The sequence below is a fragment of the Rousettus aegyptiacus genome, unplaced genomic scaffold (genome assembly GCF_014176215.1).
Source record: "Rousettus aegyptiacus isolate mRouAeg1 unplaced genomic scaffold, mRouAeg1.p scaffold_m13_p_12, whole genome shotgun sequence".
NCBI lineage: Eukaryota > Metazoa > Chordata > Mammalia > Chiroptera > Pteropodidae > Rousettus > Rousettus aegyptiacus.
In genome coordinates this window covers 17,789,404-17,813,832 of record NW_023416287.1, presented here as the reverse complement: position 1 = coordinate 17,813,832, position 24,429 = coordinate 17,789,404, and the positions used below count along the sequence as shown (strand labels likewise).

General features: G+C 37.9%; 1 protein-coding gene across 9 annotated transcripts in view; it reads right to left on the bottom strand.

The window, feature by feature from the left end:
- Window positions 1–24,429, bottom strand: part of CPNE1 (copine 1) — a 33,350-nt gene that overhangs the window by 6,722 nt on the left and 2,199 nt on the right. The window contains exons 2-3 of one of the 9 annotated variants that reach the window (XM_036229462.1): window positions 21,161–21,213; window positions 18,354–18,496 (exon numbers count right to left, since the gene is read on the bottom strand). The exons of 3 other annotated variants lie outside the window; for them this stretch is intronic. Coding sequence is in view for 3 of the 6 variants with exons in the window: in XM_036229457.1 (XP_036085350.1) it covers window positions 15,619–18,474 (2,856 nt within the window). In the remaining 3 variants the exon portion in view is untranslated. Of the gene's footprint in view, window positions 1–13,347; window positions 18,497–21,160; window positions 21,246–24,429 lie in introns of those variants that run through there. 5 more of the 9 variants (XM_036229457.1, XM_036229456.1, XM_036229460.1 and 2 more) reach the window with 5 other exon arrangements.

Here is a 24,429-nt window from a genome sequence, read left to right as displayed (position 1 = left end):
AGTCACCATAACAATTATCCTCAGACCCCTTGCTATCCCTATGTCTGTCCCCCTGACCCATACACCTACAAACTATCTGTACTAGGAGTATAAGCGAGATTGGATCTCTCACCTAGCTTCCCACCCAGCATGCCAGGTTTCCCAGCATTATACCCCTGGATGCCTCCAGCCTCAGCATCCCCTAAACTCATCCTCAGTCAATCCTTCCCCCAACCCAGCTGAGTTAGTGCTGTTGCCATCTTGGTGCTTCATGGTCTCCATCTGGAAGGCTATCAACCAAAGTTGGAGTAATTCCTAGGGTTCCACTTGTTTCACATACTGCCCCTCCATAGCACCTAAGCAAGCCTCTGCTTGAATGCATCCAAGGATGGAAAACCTACCACTCTTACAATCCATTCATCAGAAAGTCCTGCTTCATATAGTCCTACCCAAATCAACCCAAGTCTATTGAATTCTCACTTCTACACATTAATCCTTTTTCTTCACAGTCTAAAATTCCACAGAAAAGCCTTATTCTATCTCCTTGAGAACCCATCTGATATTGGAGGTGGTGAACATTCCAACTAAAATCGGGAGAAACGGCTCCAGTCCTTTTGAATGTTGCCCCTAGAATGTGGCATGTAGACTTTTAACCAGCCTGATCATCCCTGTAGAGGTTCCACAAGGAGAGATCCAGAGCAAACACATATTCCTGAGGGAGTGGGTCTGAACTTCCCCCAAGTCACAATCTGACTCCTGCTTCTCACCTCACATGTTCTCTGACGCAGTGTTTGCACAGTACAGAGACAAATGAAGAATGCTCATTTCACTAAAACTAAGTGAAACACCTTAAATGTCTATCAATTAGGTGGTGACTAAATTATGGTACACTGAAACAAGAGAATCTGAGTAGCAGGTAAAAAAAAAAAAGGCAGGACTATATTGCATCAGTAGTATGTGAAATAACAAAGTTGCAAAACATAGAGCACGATTCCACTTTAAACTTCAATTGTATGTGTATATACAATAGAATTGAATACATACACAAAATAAATACACTAGAAAAAATGGAAGACGCAACTTTTATGTATACCTCAGAGGAGTGGAATTAAGGTAAGACTTCTACATACTCTGTACACTTCTATATTGTTTCAATATTTTATAGTTTATTTAATATTTTTAAAGGGCCTCATTAGCTTTTTTCCTCAATCCACACCTGAAGTCCTCTTGACTATTCATTTTAAACCCAAAGCCTCTAACTCTAGTTCAGCAACCCCCACCTAACCTCAGACTTCACTGTCTCTTGCTCCCTGGTTTCTCCTCCTTAACACTGAGAATCAACCCTGATGCTGGCTTCCAGGGAGTCAATACCCTAATTAGAAGCTCTGGATAGCTGCCTGCAGCCCTTAGATTCACAGCCAAACTCTCTAGTAGGGCCACCTGTGGCACAACAACGGAGGGCACATCTACAAAGAATTCAGTAGTTGTATAATACTATGACCCTAATTCAACCTTCAAAGCCTTTTTCAGTCTCCTCTATCTCCTGCCATTCTACCACCCACCCAACTAGTCATCCAGAGCTATTTCTGGTTACTCAAAAATATCTACATGCTGATACCTCTAATTTTCCTGCCTAGTAAATGCCTTGTCATCCAAGGTTCTGCTGACATTATTCCTTTATGAAACCTTGCCCACCTTCCCCAGGATTCTCTCTCCTCTGAACTGGAACTGTTTATCAGTTTTTCTGTAATCAATCTCTCTCTCGGAAACCAAATCATACCATTTCTCTGCTTAAACCTCTGAAATGGCTTCCTAAAACTTGAAATAAAATCCATATTTATCATGGTCTACAAGGCCCTGCCAAGACCTGACCCCTGCCTAACTAATCGTCTAGTCACACGAGTATGTTCTAGCTGGATTTCATTTCTGATCCACATACACACATCAATCTCATTCTTGATCTTAGGACCTCTGTGCTGTCTTCCCTATTTATACTCCAAATAATAAGTTGCATTAGAGTAGGAACTATGTCTGGTTTGCTTATCTCTATCTCCTGTACTTACAGTAGTATCTATTCTATAGTAGATACTAAATAAATAGTGACTTAATGTTGAAACCACTACATCCAAATTTTGACTTTTGTCTGTCTACCCTCATAATCTATGGGCTCCTTGGATTTAGGGCTGGCTATTATTTCTCTATCCTTAATACTAGTGCTTAGTATATAGATTGTACTCATAACCATTTGCTGAATAAACAGTAAATGTGCTTTTGCTCAATTCAAACCTTCAGGCTTTTTTCATTTAAACTAATGTCCAGTAGTAAATCTTTCCTATCCTGATCTTGTACAACTAAGCTTTAAAATTTAAATGCAGGACTCCTAGAACTCAATATTAAATGACAGTCAACTAAAAAACTGGCAAAAAAAAAAAATCAGATAATAAAATATATGAAACAAAAATAAACAAAGGAAAAAGTGATCAACAGCACTTAGTCATCAGGGAAATGTAAATTAAAAGCACAATGAGATACTATTACATACCCACCACAATGGCTAAAAGTAAAAAAACCCACAATGCCAAATGTCAAAGACATGGAACTCTCACAAGTTGTTAGTGAAAACATTAAATGTACCACTTTGGGAATGGTCTGGTGGCTTATTAGAAAACCAACAATACATTCAGTCTGAGCAATTCTACTCCTGAATTTTTATCCAAAAGAAATGAAAGCATTATGTCCACAAAAACATTTGTACAGGAATGTTCATAGCAGCTTTATTCATAATAGCCAGAAATTTCAAACAGCCCAGGTGTCCATCAACATGAGAATGGATAAACAAACCATTAATATGTTTTTATATGACATAGAACACTACTCAGCAACAAAGAAACTATTAATATCTGCAACATGGATGAATATGAAGCATAAATACACAGATTACACTTATAAAGGGCAAAACTAATCTAAGGCAAAAAATTTCAGAATAGTGGTTGTTCTTCCCCTGTCCCACAGGGGAGGGGAAGGTATTAACTGAAGAGGGAGATAACTCTAGAGCCAATAGAAATTTTCTTTACCTTCATAGGCATGTGAGTCACAGGTGCACCCGTTTTTATCTAATGGTACACTTAAGGTATATATATATATGTAAATTCACCCCCTCAAAAAAAAAGCCATAAACAAATTCTGAACTCACCCAAGTTTATGGGTGAAGTATACTGATGCTTGCAACTTCTTTGAAATGCACCAAAAAATAAAATATTTTGGTGTATTGATATATGGTATAATAAATACAGGAAAAATTCAAATGATAGAATCTAAATAGTGGATATGTGGGTATTCACTGTACAATATTTTTCAACGTTTCTGTATGTTGAAGGTTTCCATTATAAAATGTTGGGGAAAATTTTAAATGAATTATAGGTTCACCCCTGATAGACTTTTATTGTGAACTACAAAAGTATTAGCAATATTTATCTGTGGTGGCGAGATTACAGGCAACAACTGAAGCTGCTGCCTCTTTCCTCATTCCATGACTTCTGTCAATGATCACAAAGAGGCTTTTGCTCTGGACCAAACACATGCAGTATGCTAGGAGCTTTTTCCTGTGCTAGGCCTCAATTTCTGATAAGACCATAGCATTCTTTTCTATTAACATTTGTATTTCTTTTACCATTTCCACTACTTTCTCCACAGCTGGTTCTATTCTATCCTTTTTCAGTTTCTTCTCTAGCTAGACTAGAACCCAAATCAGAATGCTGATGGGCCCATGTGTGTCTCAGTAGCATACGGAGTTGGATTCCATTCTGAGAAATCAGAGCTTCCTGTATAACCTGTTTTGTTTTCTCACTGGATTAGCAACTCTTTATAAGTAAATCTTTATAATAATCTGTAGTTTTCTATCCTTTGAGTCATATTCTCTTTAAATAATCTAATGCATGAGATTATCAAATCCTATTTATCTCCTTTACAATCTACCTCCTATCTTACCTGTTTGGAAATCTTCAATTAAAACTGGTGTAAGTCACTCTTCTGTCCCATATCCCTTGAACAACTACATACTTTAAACCAGACTTCTTATTTTTCGTCTAGTTGTTAATTTTAAGGGACATGAAGCCTCCTTTACAGGACTGGAATTTCACAAAACCATATTAAATATCACATTTGGGTCAATGAAAAAGAAGTCAGCAATTCTCTTTTATTTTTTAAGAGAGGTCTGGCTAACACTTGCCAGCTCTTTGTGCACTCTCCTCTCAACCAGCATATCCTGCCTGGATGTCTATAACAGTCTCCTAACTGGTCTCCTCATTTCTACTCTGTCCCCTCCGATCTGTTCTCTATGTTGAAGTCAAGAGACTTCCCTTGATTCCAACCCAACAAAACCCAGCTTCTCACAAACCTATGAAAATATATAACTTCTTTACTTGCATATTATCTATTTCCCCTACTAGACTATAAATTCCACAAAGTGAGGAACCAATTAGTCTTGCTCCCATTCATACATGGGCAGGTACTTTATAAATATCTGTTGAATTAACACTAGAAAATGAGTGATTATCTAAGCATCCTCAGGACATGACTCAAATCTAGTCCTGGCCTGCTGCTGAAGCCATAAAGGGAGAAGTGAGCTTTCTAGGAAAATGGAACATAAAAAACTAGTTTGCTATCTGTGTCCCCTCACTACCTTCACCTTTCCATTTGGTGCTACTCAGGAATTGCCAATGAAAACAACTGAATATATAGCACCAACCTTTTCTGCTTTTGTTTTCTATCAGTTGGAGTCTCATTACCCTTGTAAGTTGCTTTCCAAGCCCCATACCCTAAAAGGGCACTTTTCTGCACTGTTCCTTAAAGAAGCATGCTCATTAATTTAAAATTCACAAAATGTCAAAAATAAAAAGGAACGGAGTGATCACTTAATCCAAGTCCTTCAATTTAAGGCAGAGGGAAATGTGATTTGGCTAAAGCCACATACATAATTAAGTAAAATGAAGACTAGAACTCAAATACTCTGATTCCTATCTGGTCTGGACCTTTGGACTGTAGTTATACCCTTCTCTCCTGAAAGAACATTCCTTCTTATATTCAAGCACAATCTCATGCAGTGGGCAAGAGTATGGGTTCTGCAGTGAAGTGGCCAGGCTCTAAATACTGGCCTTACTCTTTCCCAGCAACAATAGGATACTACTACACACCTAGAATGATGCCTTACCTATGGAGGTTGGCCAAAATGCTTATTAAGCCAAGGTTACAAAGGTGTAATGTGTGTGTGTGTGGGGGGGTATTATCTAGTTCTGAAGATTTATATAAATAATGTATGCAAAGTGCTTAGTACAGAGTCTGGTATTAGTATTACCAGTGTTAACTATTAAATTATTATCCTTCATGCCTAGCTTTCGTACGCTCCCCTTTTCATGACCTCTCCAGCACTCAACAACCTCTTACTCTGGACTACTCAATTCACACCACAATTGTATTGTCAATATTTCCAGCTCCTTGCCTATCAATGAAATAACAAATTTAAAACAAATGCTGCTTCAGTATCTCGTGTCGCACAGCACAGACCTGAGCACAGGAGAATTCTAAACACTCTAGGGAGGCTGGCAGCAATGTACTGAAATAGACTTGTATGGTTTGCAGCAGACGACTGTTAAATATTAAGGAAATTTGTAAGCAGCTTGGCCTCGCTAAGTTTTACACCTTAGAAATAGTGCAAACGGTAAAATCGGGGCTTCTTTTCCTCCAACTAGTCAGTTTACCAACATACAACTGTTGATAAGGAACCCACTCTCTGCCAATAGAGAGTAACTTGCTCTTCATTTTCTATGGCATCTCCTCCCCTGCCTCGAGAGATTCCAAGATGTTTATGGTGTTCATAAATCCAAGAATAGATCTTTTCTCCTAGATCCATTTGAATCCAATTCAGTGCCAGTTGAGCTGAAACTTATCAGTCCTTCACACTCAGGAGTTAACAGTGCCCTCTTCTATTCCCAAAAGCCTAAGATGGAAAGAGGTACCAGCTTTCAATCCCATTTCTAGGCTGTGAGGAGGATGAACAGAGCACCAGTGTCTGGCTGGCAAGATCACACTTTCAAAAAACCAAAGCCATACTCACACTCCTGTAGCCTACCTTGGCATGCTGAAGCAGCTCTGATGCTGAATCAAATCCTGAAAGCTAATCAGGAAATTCTCCATAGGCTCACAACACCGCCCATGAACAGTCTTTTCCCATAAGATTGAAAGACAAACTACTCTCACCATCATTCCCCCTTTCCTTCTGTCTCCTCAACCGACATGGAGAGTTTTTTTCACTCCTGCTTCTCCCTCTACAACTCAGGGATTCCCCAAATTTAAATTGGTACCCCTCACAGGTCAAAGTGACAGTCCTCAAAGGTCACAAACTGAAGCAAATAGGCAAATACTACAAAACTACAATTCTTTATTCATACATATGACTAATAGCTACTAAAATTGTTTATAGACTAAAATTTTAAACAATAATTTGGTTTAGAACTATATAATACTAAGAAGTCCAGCTGCCACACCATTATTTGGGCAATGCTATAAAGCTTAAAATATGCATATTCACATAAAAAGTGAAAAATGGGAAAATATGATAAACTGTCATAGAGTTTCGCATCCTGTTATATTCTGTGAAGGTCAAAAAAAGTTTGGAAGTTAGTGAGCCGAATCCACTGCCCCCAAAAGACTTCTCTAAAGTCAAACAAATCCAACCTGTGTCCAACTCTTCAAAGAGAACCTAACTCAAGGAGAGAATTGGATATGCAGAAGCAAACCAACCAAGGACAAATACATGGCCTTCACGCAAGACAGGACAATATTGGAATGGAGTTTATTTCCGCCCTATGACTGAATGTGCTCGCACAAGGTCTCCACCTGCCTACCTCAAAACAAACACTGGAGCACTAGCAAGGCTAGAGATTCAACAGAAAAGTACTGCCAGTGGCCTCCCACATCTTCCCCCAAAAGTCAGGGAGCAGCAGGGAACAGTTGAGGGAAGGGCCCTGCTTCTTAAGTCATGCAGGCAGCCTATGACTGATCTGTTCATCCCTTCCCATAAGAGACCTTGGGTAAGTTACTTTGCTATGCTTTGCCTTTATTTCCCCATATGTAAATTGGGGATGACAATAACAATGCCGACTTTACACAGTTATTGTGAGGATTAAAAGAGCTCAACCATGGAAAGTGCCCCTTGCCTAACACAAAGTACCCAATGTGTGTTAACTGCTATACTTTTATGGTGCTCATAGACGGATCCTTTTGTGATATCATTATCTACTTGTCAGTTCATAGGACACACAGGAGGAATAGCTCTGGTCTACCTGCTCCAGAGGACCTAACTGGCAGAAAACAGACAGACTCCCAAAGAGGAAGACTCTTCCCCTTTTTCTCTCGTAATGAAATTCTCAAGCTACAAAGTGGGACTATCGCACTTAGAAGAAGCAGTAGAGCAGTAGTAAAACCAAAATTTTAAGTTCCACTGGCTAGTGAGTGATGAACCACAACCTGATTCCCTGAGAACGTGATTTCTATATTCACTCATTTTAGGGTCAGCTCAAACCTTATAATCCAGTCCAATATGGCCTGACCACTAAAAGAACAGCGAGGCTCACGTGGCTTTTTCTCATGACCTATATATACTAACTAGTTTTGCACAAAGATGGAAAATACTTCTGCATCCACCACACATTCTCCCTACTTGATTGCCAGGGCAGGAGTGGACAAATTGCTGGACTCCACATTTATAGGATTTTAGCAAAGGAATAAGCTTTAAATAACAAGCGCAAATACTGCAAATAAAGTAGAATTCACCTCAAGAAAGTGTGATTTTTACTAAACAATTTCAAGAAACATCTACTAGACAATCGATTCTACCCCTGCCCTGCTTTGCTGGGACCTATTCTTTCAATCTGGCTTCTTTTAATGAGACCTCTGCCTCTGTTGCCTGCAGTGTCCAAGCCAACAGTACTGGACCACCTTCCTGAACATCTATCTCCACAGCATGGGCATCAACAAGAACTTATGCATCTTCAGTGTGCATTGTGACCTATGACACAAAAGGCGCTCAGTGAATAAACAAAAGCAGCAGACCAGAGCTGTTAGAAAAGAAACCTACCTACTGTTCATAATGCCAGCCACCCTCACTAGAGTACGTATTCTTGGGACACATGGGAGATCTTAAGAAGGATTGCTCTTTAGCATTTGTATATTCGGAAGCCCAGAAATAAAAAAGGCAGGGTTTCAACAGGGCAACTGTATTATAGACACACTTATTTGTCCACTTGCCATTGTGGATGGGGTGTGGGGTGGTGAGGAGAGGTTCTGGTTCTGCTACTTCTAGTGCAGGATTAATAACTTTACAATATAAAACTGGCACCTAGTTAACCTCCAGTATGGCCCATGGAAAAGGTAACTGAGTTAAGTTCTCCAAAGCACTGCAAATATATCAGGAGGAATGCAACAAAATCTAAATACTCAAAAGTAAAGAAATAGCTAAAAAGATGCAGCAGAAATAAAGAAGAAACGACAGGGAATAACTTTAAATATCTGTGCTGTCCAAAAAGGATAACTCCTATCCACTTGAAATGTGATTAGTTCAAATCACAATGTGCTATAAAATATGTATACTTTGAAAACTTAGTGCAAAAAAAATGTAAGCCATCTCATTTTATATTGAGTATATGTTGGAAAGGCTATACTTCAGATCTACTGGGTTAAATAAAATATATTATTAATTTCATGTTTCATTTTACCTTTTTAATACAGCTACTAGAAAAATATGACTTCAAGTGACTCTTATTTCTATTCGACAGTGTTGCTTAACAGAAAACTCCAAATTGTCCAGACAAGGAAAATTTTCTGTTGCTGTTAAATACAGTAGCCACTACCCACACGTGGCTAAATTTGATAGTAGCTGCATGTAATTACTGTATTAGTGTATGTAAGAACATTTCCATTGAAGAAAATTCTTCAATTTTCTAGACAGTGTTGGTCTAGAACAAGAACCAAGAGATTGACATTTCATAAAGAAAAGCTAAAACTCTATATCAGATTGATCCCAAACTAGAAAGGAATTTCAGGTTGTCAACTATGCATATAACTGGTTAAACTGATAAGGAAATTCACATAATTCTGAAGAATTTATATCTTAGAGAGTTTATAAGTGGCATCTGGAAGCTACTCAACAGATTATTAAAAAGATGAAATGTCCTATCCCTCTGCTTGGCCAGGACACCCCTAGAATCAACCCTTGCCTGCCTTCCCTACTGACCATTCGGCTTAGTCATGACACTCAGGCTGTGGGAACCTCAGGCTATGCTCTCATATGCACTTTCAAGAGCTTCCAGGACAAGTACCATTTAGAGAGTGCCACTATGTTCCCTCACACTATTAATCATTTTGTTTTACTAAATTAACATATTGCTTCCCCAAGAACCTTGGTTAGAGATCACACTTTCCATCGGGTTACACACAAGGTTCTTATTACACTTGTTTCTGACCATTTAGAAATTGGCCAGGAATCCTTTATCCAGTTTCGTGTGGAATATTAAGTGTATCTTGTATGTGTAAAAGTACAACCATGCGTTTGTGTTAAGATCTTAGTCTTGAAAAACAGGCATCTTATTTTGCTTCCTTTTCTACCAGTGTGTAAGTGCTAGGTGAACAACATTGCTCAACAAATTTAGTTAACAAGGGTCACGGCTATGGCTAAGCTGCATATCCATGTGAAATTGTCTTAAAACCTTGGAAGCAACAGATGTTTCCAATTCTGACCTGTCAATTCAATGGTCATAGAAGCAAAGGTAATTGGCAGGATCTACTTCAGCAGAAAGTGGTGCTTTAGTTTTCCCACCACTTTAGCCAGACCCATAGCATTAGAGACCCTGTTGGTCCCATAGGCCCACACAACAGGAGTTATGTATAAAGGACATGATCCTCTCTGTACTGCATCCCAATGTATGGGGGAGTGTAGTGGGGGATGGTATTAACTTACTTCCAAGTGGAACAAAAGGAAAATGAGAAAATCAGCAACGGCACCAGTTGGTATGATTTAAGACACCTTAAGTAGCTGAATTCCATTACCTTTCTTAAACGTTTTCCCCCCACTCTGCGAGGACTTGTTATAACAATGTGGTTGTTACAGCTGATATATAGCACAAATGTGTGACAAATCTTATTCACTAATCAAGAGATGTAAGTGAATTCATGCCCCCGTGACCCGTTAGGAAGTTACAGAGATAGCAGCGAGGGGGGCTTCAGTCTAAGTAAAACTCATAGTCTTGGTTAGCAGCAGACTTACTATAGCAAGTGAAAGGGGGAAGCTGGAAGCATCAGAATGGAGAAGGAATGAAACACCAATGGGCAGCCTGTTTTAATTCAAGATAGCTCACTCCTGGGATGTTACACTTATTCAACATCTTTGACTCCGCCCATATTGTTCTCTTGCTGGTCATGGTCTATTTTCCACAAAATTGTCAACAACTCTCAACACGAAATGGCAAGCTGTCAGTTGGTCAGGAAAAATGACTCAAAACTGTTATGACAGAAGTCTGGAACAGTTGGGATGCCAACTCCGGTGCTCTGCTGTGCCGTTTAACCACTCCTCTACAATCGGTGTTTGCTTAGTCTCTATGACCTGTTAACATTTTCACTGGGGCGGGAGTGGAGGGAGGTCCCTGGGCCTCTGGACAAAATTCAGGGAATATGGTTAATGAGACTTTCCCCAGCACTATTTCTTACCCCCAGATTTTTAGAGTGCTGCCCTTCTATCCTCGGGGCTAGAAAGCTTGCATCTGGTGGCGTCTGGCCCCTTCTAAACTCTTAGTAGAGCAGTATGCAGAAAAGCAGTGCCACCTTAGTTGCTTGTTGTTGGTTATGTTGATCCAGAAAAGGAGCCAACTCTAGGATGCTTATGAGTTCTCTGGCACAAAGTATCAAGGAACCAAGAACAAAACCAGGAATGGCACAGTAAAGAATTAACATTTACGTGAGCAGGCACTAAGAGTTGAACTTGCTTATGTTGTTACAAATAGAAGAATTTTCTCAGAAAAGTCACTAGAGAATTGTGCCACCACCAGAGTACTCTTTCCAGAACATCTTACAATAAATCAATGTGACCTATCAGTTTTGCTAAAAAGATGAAACTGAAATCGAGCAATTTTTTTTAATTAAAAAGAATAGCTGTAAGTTTAGATTCTTCCATATCTCAAAAAAGCTCTACTTTTTGGGAATAAGGAGAATGATGGTGATGGTAAATTGATAAATTATTTCTTGCTGTAAAATGTTGAAAAGACAACAATGAATTGTAGGAGTGATCTCTCCTGAGCAAAAAAATGACTTATTAGCATACAGTCCACCTCTTTAAGATGGTAAAGGCCATTCTGGATCTCTGCAGGCAGCTGATTTCACTCTGTGATTTTTCAAATGCTTAGTAAAATCTTCATAATTTTAAAACAGAAATTAAGTATGTCTAGTCTAAATTTCTCAAATACGAGCTTAGTATTCAAATTCAAATATAGGCTAAAACTCTTTCATGATAAAGAGTTATATTTTTCAAGAGCTTTGGTTAAAATACCCCCACTAATTTCTCTGCAACTCCAATCCAGATTTTTTTTAAAGGACTCTGTGGAGTATATCGAAACTTTCATTTGCTAATTTTTTCAGAAGACGAACAAATGTGGAAGGAACAAACCAGAGCATCAATGTCAGAAAGCAGTAATATTTTTGACTCCTCTCCCCTCTTCCCCACATCAAATACCTCACATACTAATGCACAAATAAGTAAACAAAAAAGACAAAGCTTTAGAGGTACGTGCAACTGATAATGTATTCTGAAGATATATCTTTTCCCATTTCTTAATCAGTTTAAAAAGACAATTCACGGACCCCTTTACGGCTCCTGGGAAAAGGAGCATCGGGTTTCCAGTTCTTTCTGAGTCCATGTACTGAAGTGGCTTACTAGCAAAACACATATAATAAAAGTCTTAGAGGGTGAATACCAGATTTCACCTAGAATCAAAATTCCTCCCTGCCGTTCCAGGTATCCTCTTCTTTCCACACTTCAGCATTTGTGGACAAAAATAAGCAACAATTGTTACCTCCAAGATCAACAAATCCACCTTTCCAAAGGCAAGTATTTTCAGTTTAAAAAAGAAATACTTGATTGTATAGCTCAGTAGAGTACTCTTGTGCAGTTAAAGCATTAAAAGCATCAGCCTGTTTTATTTTGTGACATGTTTATTGAAAAGTATCCAAGACTTCATCTTTATAAACAAAATCCTCTGCCGAGGCAGTATTTGCTGGCAATTTCTGGCCATATTGGCAACGAATCACTTTACTGTGTTTGGTTTCTAAAGTTTGGACTACTGTAGAACTGCCAGTAAAACAATTTAAAAGTGATCACTGCCAGAAATTCTTTCCAGAAGATTTGACTAGCAGCAATTTCACATTTTCTTTACTCATTTTTAAGTGTCTTCAAAATTGATAAGTGGATTTAATTTTAAATACTTGACCCATAACTCTACACAATGACAGAATCCAATAAAAGGGACCAAGAGTTTGATTAAGGCTTTCATGCATCCTTATTTTTATCCAAGGTACTTGCACCCAAAATGTATGTTTGCTTACTTCCATGCACAACCCTATATGTTCATCCAGTGGGTTAAGACTGATCTAATTACACTGAATATTACTCTGAAATTCTGAATAAAGTTTCCTAATGAAATTTTCACTGTTGTTGCTTTCAACTTGGAGCACAAAGCTAGCAACATTCCACTTAACAGTGTTGCATTTAAAAAGCCACTAATAATTGTATACCCAAACTACAGTGTAAATACAGAACATACCTCCAAATTTTGCTTGTGAGCTAAATGTTTCACTAAAGTTCTGAAAAAGTTTACAACCTTGCTTACTTATAAAACACATTTTGTAGAGTTCTCTAATCCTTTAAACTAAAAAATAAAATAAAATAAAAAAATAACCGCAGCAGGGAAAAAGAAGAAAAAATTAATGGAAAAGATTCTCTTCCATTAATGTCAGTCGCCAAAAACACACAATAAAATTTACACATAAAATTGAAAATATCATGATAGCATTTACAAATGCACACAACTTTGAGCAAAGCTTTACAAATCCTTCATACCATACAAAGCAAATAAGAAAATAATGTAAATTTATTATCACCCAAAACCTAGTTCTTATGAGAAAATTTGTAGGAAAAGAGGTATGAATAGTTTCACAGAACTTATTTTCAAGAACTTTTTAAAAACTCAAACTCCAGTGCCCAGAGCAAGATGAACAGTATGCTTAACAGCACTATGTAATGTGTAATAAGTCTCAGATACACAAAAATCAAGTTCCAGAGGGCAAAGCATTTAATTACATTTCACAACAAGAAAAGCACTGTTGTGATTCAACCAAATATGAAACACAGTCCTCTCCAATTTCTACACAACCACTATTTTCTTAATTTATTTAATTTGATGAACAATGAAATCAAGTTTTCCTGTTCAGCGTTTACCTAAGATGTAGAAATAACAAAATTGTTGCAATAAAGTAGATAAAATATTTAATAAGAATGTACGAACACATAAACAAAATAAATTGTGAAAAGATAAGACTTCCATCTTCAAATAACCCATTTTTCTAAAATAAAAAATCAGCTTTCCAATAGGGAAAATAATCTGCAGTTGAAATAAGACTCCCAAACAGCGCTGAAGTTTTTTGCACTCTGTCCTTGGAATGAGAAATTATTACTTAACAGAAAACTTAAATTGAACAGCATATACAAACATCATATTGCTTTTTTAGTTGAGGAGGCAATTTCTAGTGATGTCAAGGCAAATTTGTATTCGTGAATTATCAACAGACCCACAACACAGCCATATCTTTTTTGAAAGTCTATCCAATCTTTTCCCTAAACAATAAATCCTGTACTTTCGATCCTCTATAATGATGAAAAGACTTTCCAAAATAACACAAAAATGAAACTGTTGCCACTCTTAACTCTAAATTGCACGACACATGACTCTGTATTTCAGTGTTCCACTGACTTGCAACACCAAAAAGGCACTATTTTTTTTTAAAACAGGAAATACTTATCTTAAAAGGCTGACCTCTTTGTAAGTACATTTGTAGGAAATGTTGGGGATGTTTCAAACTAAGACAGCGGTCCATGTAAAAGACAAATTTTTTTTCATAGTTATCTCACCAATCTCCCATTTCATATGTTTATAATATGTGAAACATCTTTAGGGCATTTTAACTAAGAAGGAGAGTAGCCATACGTAGAGCCTTTTGTGGCAGTGAGCAGGACATTGTAAGGCAAATGTTTTCATGACAAGGACACTTACCAACCAGAACCCATGTGGTCCTCCTGCTTTAGTGTCCTGAATGCCAAAGAAAAGAGTATGAAAGGGCAAGGAATCTCAATTCTCCCCCCTCTGGCAGTTGCATTTTTACTCTGTATGAAGAATTTTTGTAAACAGGCTCCTGATCATACAACTAGACCAAAAGCCTCCAAGGATTAAATGCACATCAATCTACAAACCAGCTTATGGATTTTTTTTAATTCTACGACACTATTGCTAACAAAGCTAACAATTTCAACTTGTTTTAAAAACCTCGATATAATGCTCTTTCATGAGTGGACCCTCTTTGTTTACAGGCCAAAATTTCACACAGATTTGGGACAGAAGGAAACTGCCAAAACATTAGTCCATCGTGGACAGGACTTCAAATCAAGCAACTTAAACAATGATTATTAAAAGTAGTTTCTGGTTTTCTATGCCATTCAAACAACATGAACAATATTTTAATGGTCTGAACTAAAAAACTTGGCGGTCAAACCAAAAAGGCTCTGGTAAGTAGAGAACTCCATATTTTATTTTCGTGGCAAGGTCTTATTCCACACAGTAGTAAGTGTGACATCAGAAATTAAAGTTCGAGGTTATAGCACAAACCAAGTGTGGAGTTTTATATTTAAAAAAAAAAAAAAACAAAACAGTTCTGCTCATTTACAAATGAGTTAATTAGGCAAACAAAGCAGCAACTTCAGAAGCAAAACTGTCTATACAGCAAGAACCCTCAAGAAGCAATAAAGGTACATACAGTGAATCTGTATACAGAGATTTTATTCAATTTTAAAAGAAAATGAGGACTTCAGACAAAGGCTTTGACCCTATAACAAAGCAAATCTGTCCAGCTTTAAACCAAATTCCAAGAGTAGCCAACTTCTATTTCTCAGCAGCTGGCAAGAGCACCCTTAATGAGCTCTATTTAAACATTTCTATTTTCTTCATCCCATATAGTATAAAACAAAACCAATCTAGACTCCTTGATAAGCTTTATGTCATCATTTGAGTATTACAAATCATTTCTCTAATGGTATGCCAAAATCATTTTTGTGTTCTCTCCAGACAGCTTTACTGTAACATACAGCAATGTTTATCCTGATAGTGAGTCTTCTTGTAAACAGTCAACCAATACTCTATGTTATGAAAACCAATCTATATGCAATTGAAACAATCCACAGGTTCTAACCTGGAAATACTAGGAAAACGATCTGGACGCATTAATCACAGCACTATGAAGATCTATCCTATAAAGAATTAATGTGAACAGCTATCCTAATACAAGCTTTACTTTCCTTGAGCCTATAGGTCTGTCATTTAAGTCAATGACAGCAGCCGTGGCTTCATCCCGAGATTCAAAGGCCACCATGGCTTCCCCTGTGGGCATACCTTTTTCATTATATTTTAAACAAACTGAGCCTGGGATCACTTGATAGCCATAAAAGAAATCTAAAATCTCATCAATAGACACAGTGAAGGGCATGTTCTGCACTTTAATTACTGTTGGTCCTGGTTTTCCAGAACTAGACCCAAAGCCAGGCGGACCACCAATGTGGATTGGACCAGGCCCAGGCCCTGGCCCAAAGGCTGGTGGCCCACTCAAATGGCCAGGGGCATTTCCAAGACCAGGAGGGCCACTTCCAAAGCCAGGAGGGCCACCTAAGCCACCAGGGCCATTTCCAAAATTCTGAGGTCCCCCTCCAAATCCTGGCCCACCTAAATTATTTGGTCCACCTCCAAAACCTGGAACATCCAGTCCTAGACCAGGCAAACCACTATTTCCAACTGAAGGCATACCAGGCCTAACATCACCAAAGGCCCCTCCTAATCCTGGAGGAGGCAGTGGTGGCCCAAAGGCATTCGGCCCACCAAAATTACCAGGAAAGTTAAATGGAGGCCCATTATTGGCTTCCTTAGCGCCTACAGTCAGGAAGGCATGCTCTTCACCTCCTGCACTAGGCATTCCCGCATTGGGCATTCCTGCATTGGGCATTCCTACACTGGGCATTCCAGCATTGGGCATTCCCACACTGGGCATTCCGGCACTGGGCATTCCAGCACTGGGCATTCCAGCACCGGGCATTCCGGCACCAGGCATTCCAGCACCGGGCATTCCGGCACCGGGCATTCCGGCACCGGGCATTCCGGCACTGGGCATTCCAGCACTGGGCATTCCTGGAACTGCAGGATTACCTGGCGCAGGCATCTTTAACCCCTTTTTTCCTTGGGCAGGGGGATTTTTCTCAATCTCTCTCATATCTTCTAGAGTAACTACATGAACAAAAGCTTCTCTCCCATTAAGTTTTTTGCGGTGTAAGCGTTCAGACTTACGTGCATCATCTTCATTTTTAAACTGAACCAATGCCTGTCCTAGACCTTGCCCATTGTTATCAACAAGAACATGTACAGCATTTTCATCCACTGGGATTCCTTCTAGGAACTGAAGAACATCCATCTTGGTAATGCTGAATGGAATATTTGTTATGTGGGCACAGACTTTGGTAGAGCTGACATCTCCCTCTGTATTTAAAATCATTTCTCTCTGGTCATAGCTGAAGTTCTGTAGTCTTTTTCTAATCATATCTATCTTTTCTAGCATACCTTTCTTAGTAATTGGATGAACTTGAATAAAGCGATTACCCATGTATTGTTTATGACGACACAGAGCAGCCTTATAGTCAGCCTCATTCCTGAACTCTACGAAGCCTTCACCAGTTGCTTTCCCATTGGGTCCATAAGCAATATAAATACTATCTTCCACAATATCCAACTTTTTAAAAAAATCAATCACATGTTTGTTTTCAGCTTCAAATGGTAGCCCTTTCAAGTAAACACAAAATCCGGCCTCATGTGGTGATCTTGACCTTGACCTTTTCTGCCCACTGGGCGATTTTGACCTGGGAAGTGTTTGAGGAGGGGGATGGGTTTGTCCCGAGGGTCCTATACTTTGCTTAAAAGTGATATGGCCTCCAGCAGCTACCCATTGTCTCTCTGTTGCAGGGCTAACTTCCACATAGCGTTGAATCATCAGCATTCTGTTTCGTTTCAAAGCTTCAAATGTATCTTGAGGGGAGAGAAATTTAACCAATCCATTCCCATTATTTCGACCTACATGATCTTTCAACAAATGCACTGCATCAACACGGAGCCCATGGAAAAAATCTCGAACATCATTTTCCATTGCAGAAAAGGGCATTCCATGTACACTGACATACAGATCATCAGGGTTGATGGGAAGTGGTTTCACACTGCTTTGAGAGTTCACCTGGATAGGATTAACAGGATTCAACGGACCCAGAAACACAGGGTTCAGATTATTGTTCAGATTCATAGGTGCTCCAGAGCCATTCATTCCAGCAGGTAGAGGTGCCACTGGTGGTGGGTTCAAGGGTGGCATGCCTGACATGGGTGGCAGTGGGGTCATGGGTGGCACAGAAGGGACTGGTGGTATTGGGGGCACAGGAGGCACAGGAGGCAATGTAGGTACCGGAGGAGGAACTGGTATTGGGGGAATGGACGGCATTGGTGGCAAAGATGGCATCGCTGGGATTGGAGGAATTGGTGGCGGTGGGACTGTGTTCATTGGAGAGGCTGTGCTCGAAATGGTTGAGCTAAACGTTGGGCTCCCAAAGGAAGTCCCCATATTTGGAGGAGCCGTTCCTATGCTGGCTGTGGAAAATGTCTGTATGTTTTTGTTGCTTTCATGAACAGAAGTGGCAGCAGTAACTACACTGGGTGAAGGATTATTAAAGTTGGGTACTGTTGTAGGCAAGTTAACCCTGCCACTCATTCCTGAGCTAGGTGTTGGTCCTGATCTACTAGCATTTGCTGGTGGTATATCTAAGTTGGCAGTTTCAAAACGCCTGCGACTCAGTTCAATCATATTCTGCATTTCTGTTTTACTACTCAACAATAGTGTTACTTTTGACCCTTTAATTGTACCACCTGTGCGCATCATACCAAGCCTTGCATCTTCATCAGTGGCAAAAACGATGAAAGCCTCACCCAGTTCACCCCCTACAATATGTACGCCCCCATCAGGAATGGTCAATCCAGAGAAGAAGTGGCGAATGTCCATGGTCCCCGCCACAATTGGGAGACCTTGCAAACGGATGACCACAGCCATGCTGCGCTGAAACCACACACACCTGCAGATGAGAAAAGGCAACGGCCAGGTCAGACTCCTGTTTATCACACGAAGAATTTTAGCTACAAGAACGACCAGATAACCATATTAGGCCCTCAAATAGTTCCTCAAACTATCACGAGCGATGTTGTTTTTAAATTTGGATATTTTAAAGACTGAATATCATATGCCATTTACAATGTAAAACCTAGACAATTTCAACTTCCAAAAGGAATTAATTCTGGAAACAATTAGAAGTTCAGCCCCAGGACTCAAAAGTTTCAGGAAAAATACAACCATAGGACAGTAAAATCACTAATACATCATTCAGACCACCATTCAGCTAGATTTAAGATGAAAAGAAATGTGCAAGTCAAATCAGGAAACAAAGTTTAACAATTTATAGGGGAAAACATGCAAAAGATACATCAAGTATTTAAAACTGACTTAGCATCTTCCTTATAAACCTGACAACTTCATAGAATTTTGTGTCATTTCATATGGCTCAATCTCAAAAATCCAACAGAAACAGAACTAATTACAAATAGTACCTAACACCAAAGTAGATTCAAGCCTCAAATGAGAACTGATTCCATATTTCACACTAAAACTCTTCGATCTGCCTTATGGCTTTATTTATTTTAAAAAAAAAAAAGATATAAAAATTATTTATTACAACGTTAATACATACTAAGAATCCAAAAGAAATACTGACTAAATTTGCCAAAATTTTAGTTAACCTATACTCATCACTCCAAAAAGTAGACCCTGGTTAAAGTGCCATTCATCACAGCTGTTTTAATTAAAATTCATGTCTCATAACTCATTCTCAAACCCTCCATTGGAAAAAAAAAAAGTCTTGTTTTCCTCATAGGGAATGAAACAGAGGTATTTCTTTTTACTTTTGTTTTAAAAGAGGTAGAATATGAACTTTATTCAGTGACTATTATATTCTCTGGTCCAACATAAACTCCTGTGGAATTTCTGGGTGCTCACTCATCTCCTTAGATAATGTCCATTTAGATCTAATAAAAAAGTTTCTCCTAGATTTAAGTAAAATTTCAGTATTTCGATTCTTACAGATTCTAAGAGTAAATGCAAGGACAACCTTTTGGAAAGAGATAAAAAACAAATTCCTGGCACTGGGAAAAAAACAATTTGAATCTTATGTGGTCAACAACATAGGGTGTTTCCCAAGACATCTTAAAAATCAACTTTTAAATATAAACCTATTAAACTGGCTCTGTGTCCTTGGGGAAATTATAAATGACTTGAGCTTTGGTTTTATCTTATCAAATAAGAACATCCGAAGAGCAAAGTTTCCTGGAGCAAGCTCTAAGAATTCCATAACTCCATGAAAGCAGTTTTATGTTAATGAATACTAATTCAAAACAACGAAATCTGTAATCAGAGCTCAGTGTTATGATTGCTTTACCCAACAAAGAAATGTTGTTTGTCTTTGACAGTTTCTCTCTCTCACACACATACACACACACAACACTAAAAGCCACCTTCAAATTTAATTCTGAAAAATGGACTAGTAAACAAAATGCTTTGTGTGACCTTATAAAAATACCAGAAACTGGGCAGAGGGAGGACATTTTTAGTTTACAAGAATGAACAAGAAAAATTAATACTGAAAGATAATCACATCAATAGACTCTTTTTCTCCTTATCTACTATTTAGCAGTCTATCACAGAAAGTTTATCAAGAAGGTTCCAAATCATTAAATCAAATTCTCATTCCTCACTGGCTCTAGAATACTGGCTATATACAAAATTGAGATAGCATTCCTCTTCAACTTCAAAAAATGCGTAATCATTTAATCACAATGTGGGGGAAACATCATCATGGGTAATCTACGTACCCAAACAACAACCTGAGATGTTAGTTTCATTGGGACAATTAAAAGGGGAACATGATATGGTCCCAAGAACGTGAAAATTAAACACAGGGCTAAAGTGATATACACAGTGAGTCTTCAAATCACCTGCTGCTAAAAGAAGGGATTTAGTTAAAGTCTGTGCAAGGTACACATGGAAACACGATACTGAAGTTCTGCCCAGATTATCAGGTAGAAAAGGGTTTAGGATTAAACCGAAGTAGAGCACAAGATTTATTCATAAAACCATCTAAATAGGAAAAGATTTTAGGTTCTGAAAAATATGAAGATCTGTTATTCTGCTGCTAAGTACCTGTTTGACAGATAAATCATTTCAACCTATCTTGAGACTACCTTAGTTACTTAACAAGAGGGTTAGATTCCAATCACTGAGGTACCACTAAAGCCAAAGTTCGTATTTTAAAACATCTGACTCATTATCTCTACCTATATTTCTAAGGAATATTAAAAAACCATACCAATAACAAGCACCTGCATTTGTAATTAGTCTAGAATGCTACTGAGGAAAATAACAGCTACTTATTGCCTAATAATCAAGAATTCAGCAGGAGACATGCATCCATATAAAACTGACCCCCAAAGAAAGCAACAACTGTTCATCTATGATGGTACCCAGTCTATTCCACCCCCATCCCTCAAATAAGCTTGTGAAAAAGCAACAACAACAACAAAAAAGAAACAAAAACCCCCACAATTTAGTTACTACACATATTTTCATGTTACTTAATAGCTATCTCATTTTATTTTGTGTAAAAACAAACCCTCTATTCAAAATCTCTTACCTGATAAAACAAGAGATGTATTTTCTTAACAAGAAGTAGAGGTCAAGTCAATCCTGTGGGCAACCAATTAAAACCAACTTTTAGACTGCAATAGAGAATAAACGGAGGCAAAAATCAATGCAGGAAACACAAAACACGCACAGGCCACACTGAACTGTACATTACGAAGGCGAGTCTGAAACCACCAGAGTACTTCATTAGAATGCGTATCAAAAAAAAAAAAAAAAAAAAAAGAAGAAGAAAAAGACATGTATCAAAATCCCACACAGGCTTATTACTTGGCATTGCTTTCAAATATGCCAAGTACAGAGGTATGTCTCAAAACATTACATATTTACATACACCAAGAATATGTCATAAATAATCCAAGAATGAATCAATTGAAAACTAAAAGTCATAAAGCTCTCAGCTTCACAGCTGGTAACTGCCTTTATCACTTGATGATTAAATCAGTCCAGAAAATTCCATAACACAAGTCCAACTATATTACCTACTTCTTCAGGTTCCCACATTTTTGATGAAAAAGCACAAATTCTCGCAATAACAGTTCCTGGACAAATTAAGTCATCAATTCAAGGGTATTTATGAAAATTATTAATCATTCTTTCAAAATATTCTCCTTTGTACCAAAATACCATCAAACATCAAAAAAATATATATGAAGAGAAAGTTCTGGCTATAAGGGCTAATTTCTAGTTCACACCACTGAGGTTCAAAATATTAAGGCAAAGTACTTTTTCTCCTAAATCTGTAACAGTCCCAAGAAACATATATATATTTTTTAAATCCCTAAAAACATTTGCATATTAAGAATATTTCTCAATGTAAATATGGGGCACTCATCTTTTACTGGAATTTCTCCCAAACTGGTGAAGTTAAAATAAAGAATTCACAAGCAACATATATGACCAAATGATTAGACAACTATACTCAAAAGGTTATTTTTTAATTCAGAGAAACAGAATTGTCACTGTTAGGTAATAAGACTGCCAATAGAAGACTATTAGAAAGATGTTCATTTTCAACTATCTTTCAAGATCAAGATACGGTGAGCTTAATATCACCAAAAAGTAAAACATTTAAAAATTTCAGTGTTACTCCAAACTTTTCTGAAGGACAAGCTAAATATCTTCTAGACAACTACTCAAATTACTCAAGAACAGTGAAACTGTTTTGCCACAAAAGCTATGCAAATGTCATGAAAATCGCTTTCAAAAGCCCAGAGCATAGTGTTAATCTTTTATGTTGTACAAATTGATCCTAATAGAGTCTAAAGAGTTTCGAACTCATTTTAAAGCTACATCTCATAGTTTTAAACGGATCACGAAGATAAACCATGAAACAGAAAAAAAGCTTGTTTTATGTAAAGGCTATGGTCAATGAAGAAGAGCATGGATTTTTGCAATATTTCTAAATGTACAGGTCTGACTCTATGAGCCAAGAATCAAGGTAATTTTCTAGTTAAGCACTTGTGATAAACAGAAGATCCCCTACTAGAGATTCCAAGTCATACTATCTGGCGGGGGCCAGGACATGTACCCTAAAAGTAAGATTCTTTAGGCTCTTCCCTTCCAGACCCGAAAAGGACCCTCATATTCATCTGGAGAGGAACAAGTTTCAGGTCAGCCTGTTAAGCCCAAAGGGAATATATACTAGATCACCTGTCAGAAATTTCTACAGGATTGCCAGAAATGACCATAACAAGGAATAATATCTCATTCTACAAGGAAAAACTGAAAGGCCCAGCTGAATTTGGCAAAAGCCTACTTCAAGATTTACGTGTTCGATTTAAAGTACAGAAATCAATCTAGATATAATTTTGTGAATTTGTATTTCAGCAAAGGAAAACCCCATCTCACCCCATACCAAAGAAAAGTACACAGAAAGTTCAGTCTAGAAGCCAGAACTTCACAACTCTAATTGTTACACCGCTTCCTTCAAATAAGCAAAGTAAATAGAAACTGAGAACTGAAGTACTTTTGTTTTCAACACCTCATTTTGTAAAGAGCACAATAATTTAATAAATGCATCACTGTTTTCCAGGAAACAATGCAGGATACCAAAATGAAAAGCCACTCCAATCACCTTCAGCTTTAGTGAACTTTAGGATAAGACTGAAACAATTCTGTGCAACGTAACATCTAAAATACATGTTTTACCTTATACATAAAGCATAAAGGTAGAGGAGAAAATGAGCCTGATTCACCATTAAGTCCACCAATACATTTCAGAAAATCTAAAGAAGTCTGCTTTAGTATATTCCTCCATTTTATGTTAGGAATTAGTCTTAACATAGAGGTCTTAGTTCAGCTTTACAAACACCACATACATACATGTGTAAATTACAAATATCTGCTACCAAAATTTAGCATATTATTATGACAAGACAAATTTTCTTATTTACTAGCCATTCCAATCACTTGGAATTTCAGAATAAAATGTCTGACGACAATCCTCTTTTATCAGGAAACCAAGGCACAAACCAGAACCTGTTTCCATTCTTCATCTGGTAATAAACATCCAAAAGTAAACTTGAATTTTATTCTGTAATGTTTTTAATCAACAAGAACCAGGGTACAGCAGAGCTAAGTTCTTCAGATTCAAAGGAAATAAAAATCACCCCTCAAATGTCTGCCTCAACAGATGAGCAACAGAGAATAAATCATAATGGGTTCAACACTATAAGCAGCATAATCACATTACGGTAGGCTTTACGAAAAAAAGAACACAGCTTCATCCACTTGGTTTTGTCACCATCCCCCAAATGGATCACATTTCAGATTCTGGAATCATTCTTAATGAAACAATTCTGACACTGAGGGAGATGTGTCCCTTTGATAGCAAATAACTCAACTTTCCCATTAACCTCTAGTCAGTACTCGACAGCAAATCAAAAGGTATTTCTTCCTGCCAAAAAAACTGTATTATTTTCCAATCCCCCCAAATGCCAACGAAAAATGTTCATTATCTTGATTTAAACTTTAAATTAACAATACTTCAACCTAGCTGACAACATTCACCCTTACTACTGGTATTAAGACTTAAAAGCTGGCTTTAAACTTAATGAATTAAACTCTATGCAAACCAAAAGATGCATGGGTGGTGGTAGTAAAATCTGATAAACTATAACTTAGGTGAAGTTATATTTCTGCTTAGTTGACCTAAAACTTTTAACAGTATTCATTTATTCCATGAACATTTATTAAGCACTTGTGAGCCAGGTAGGAAATACAGAAATGGAGAACAGTCCCTGAATTTGGGGGAGGGAT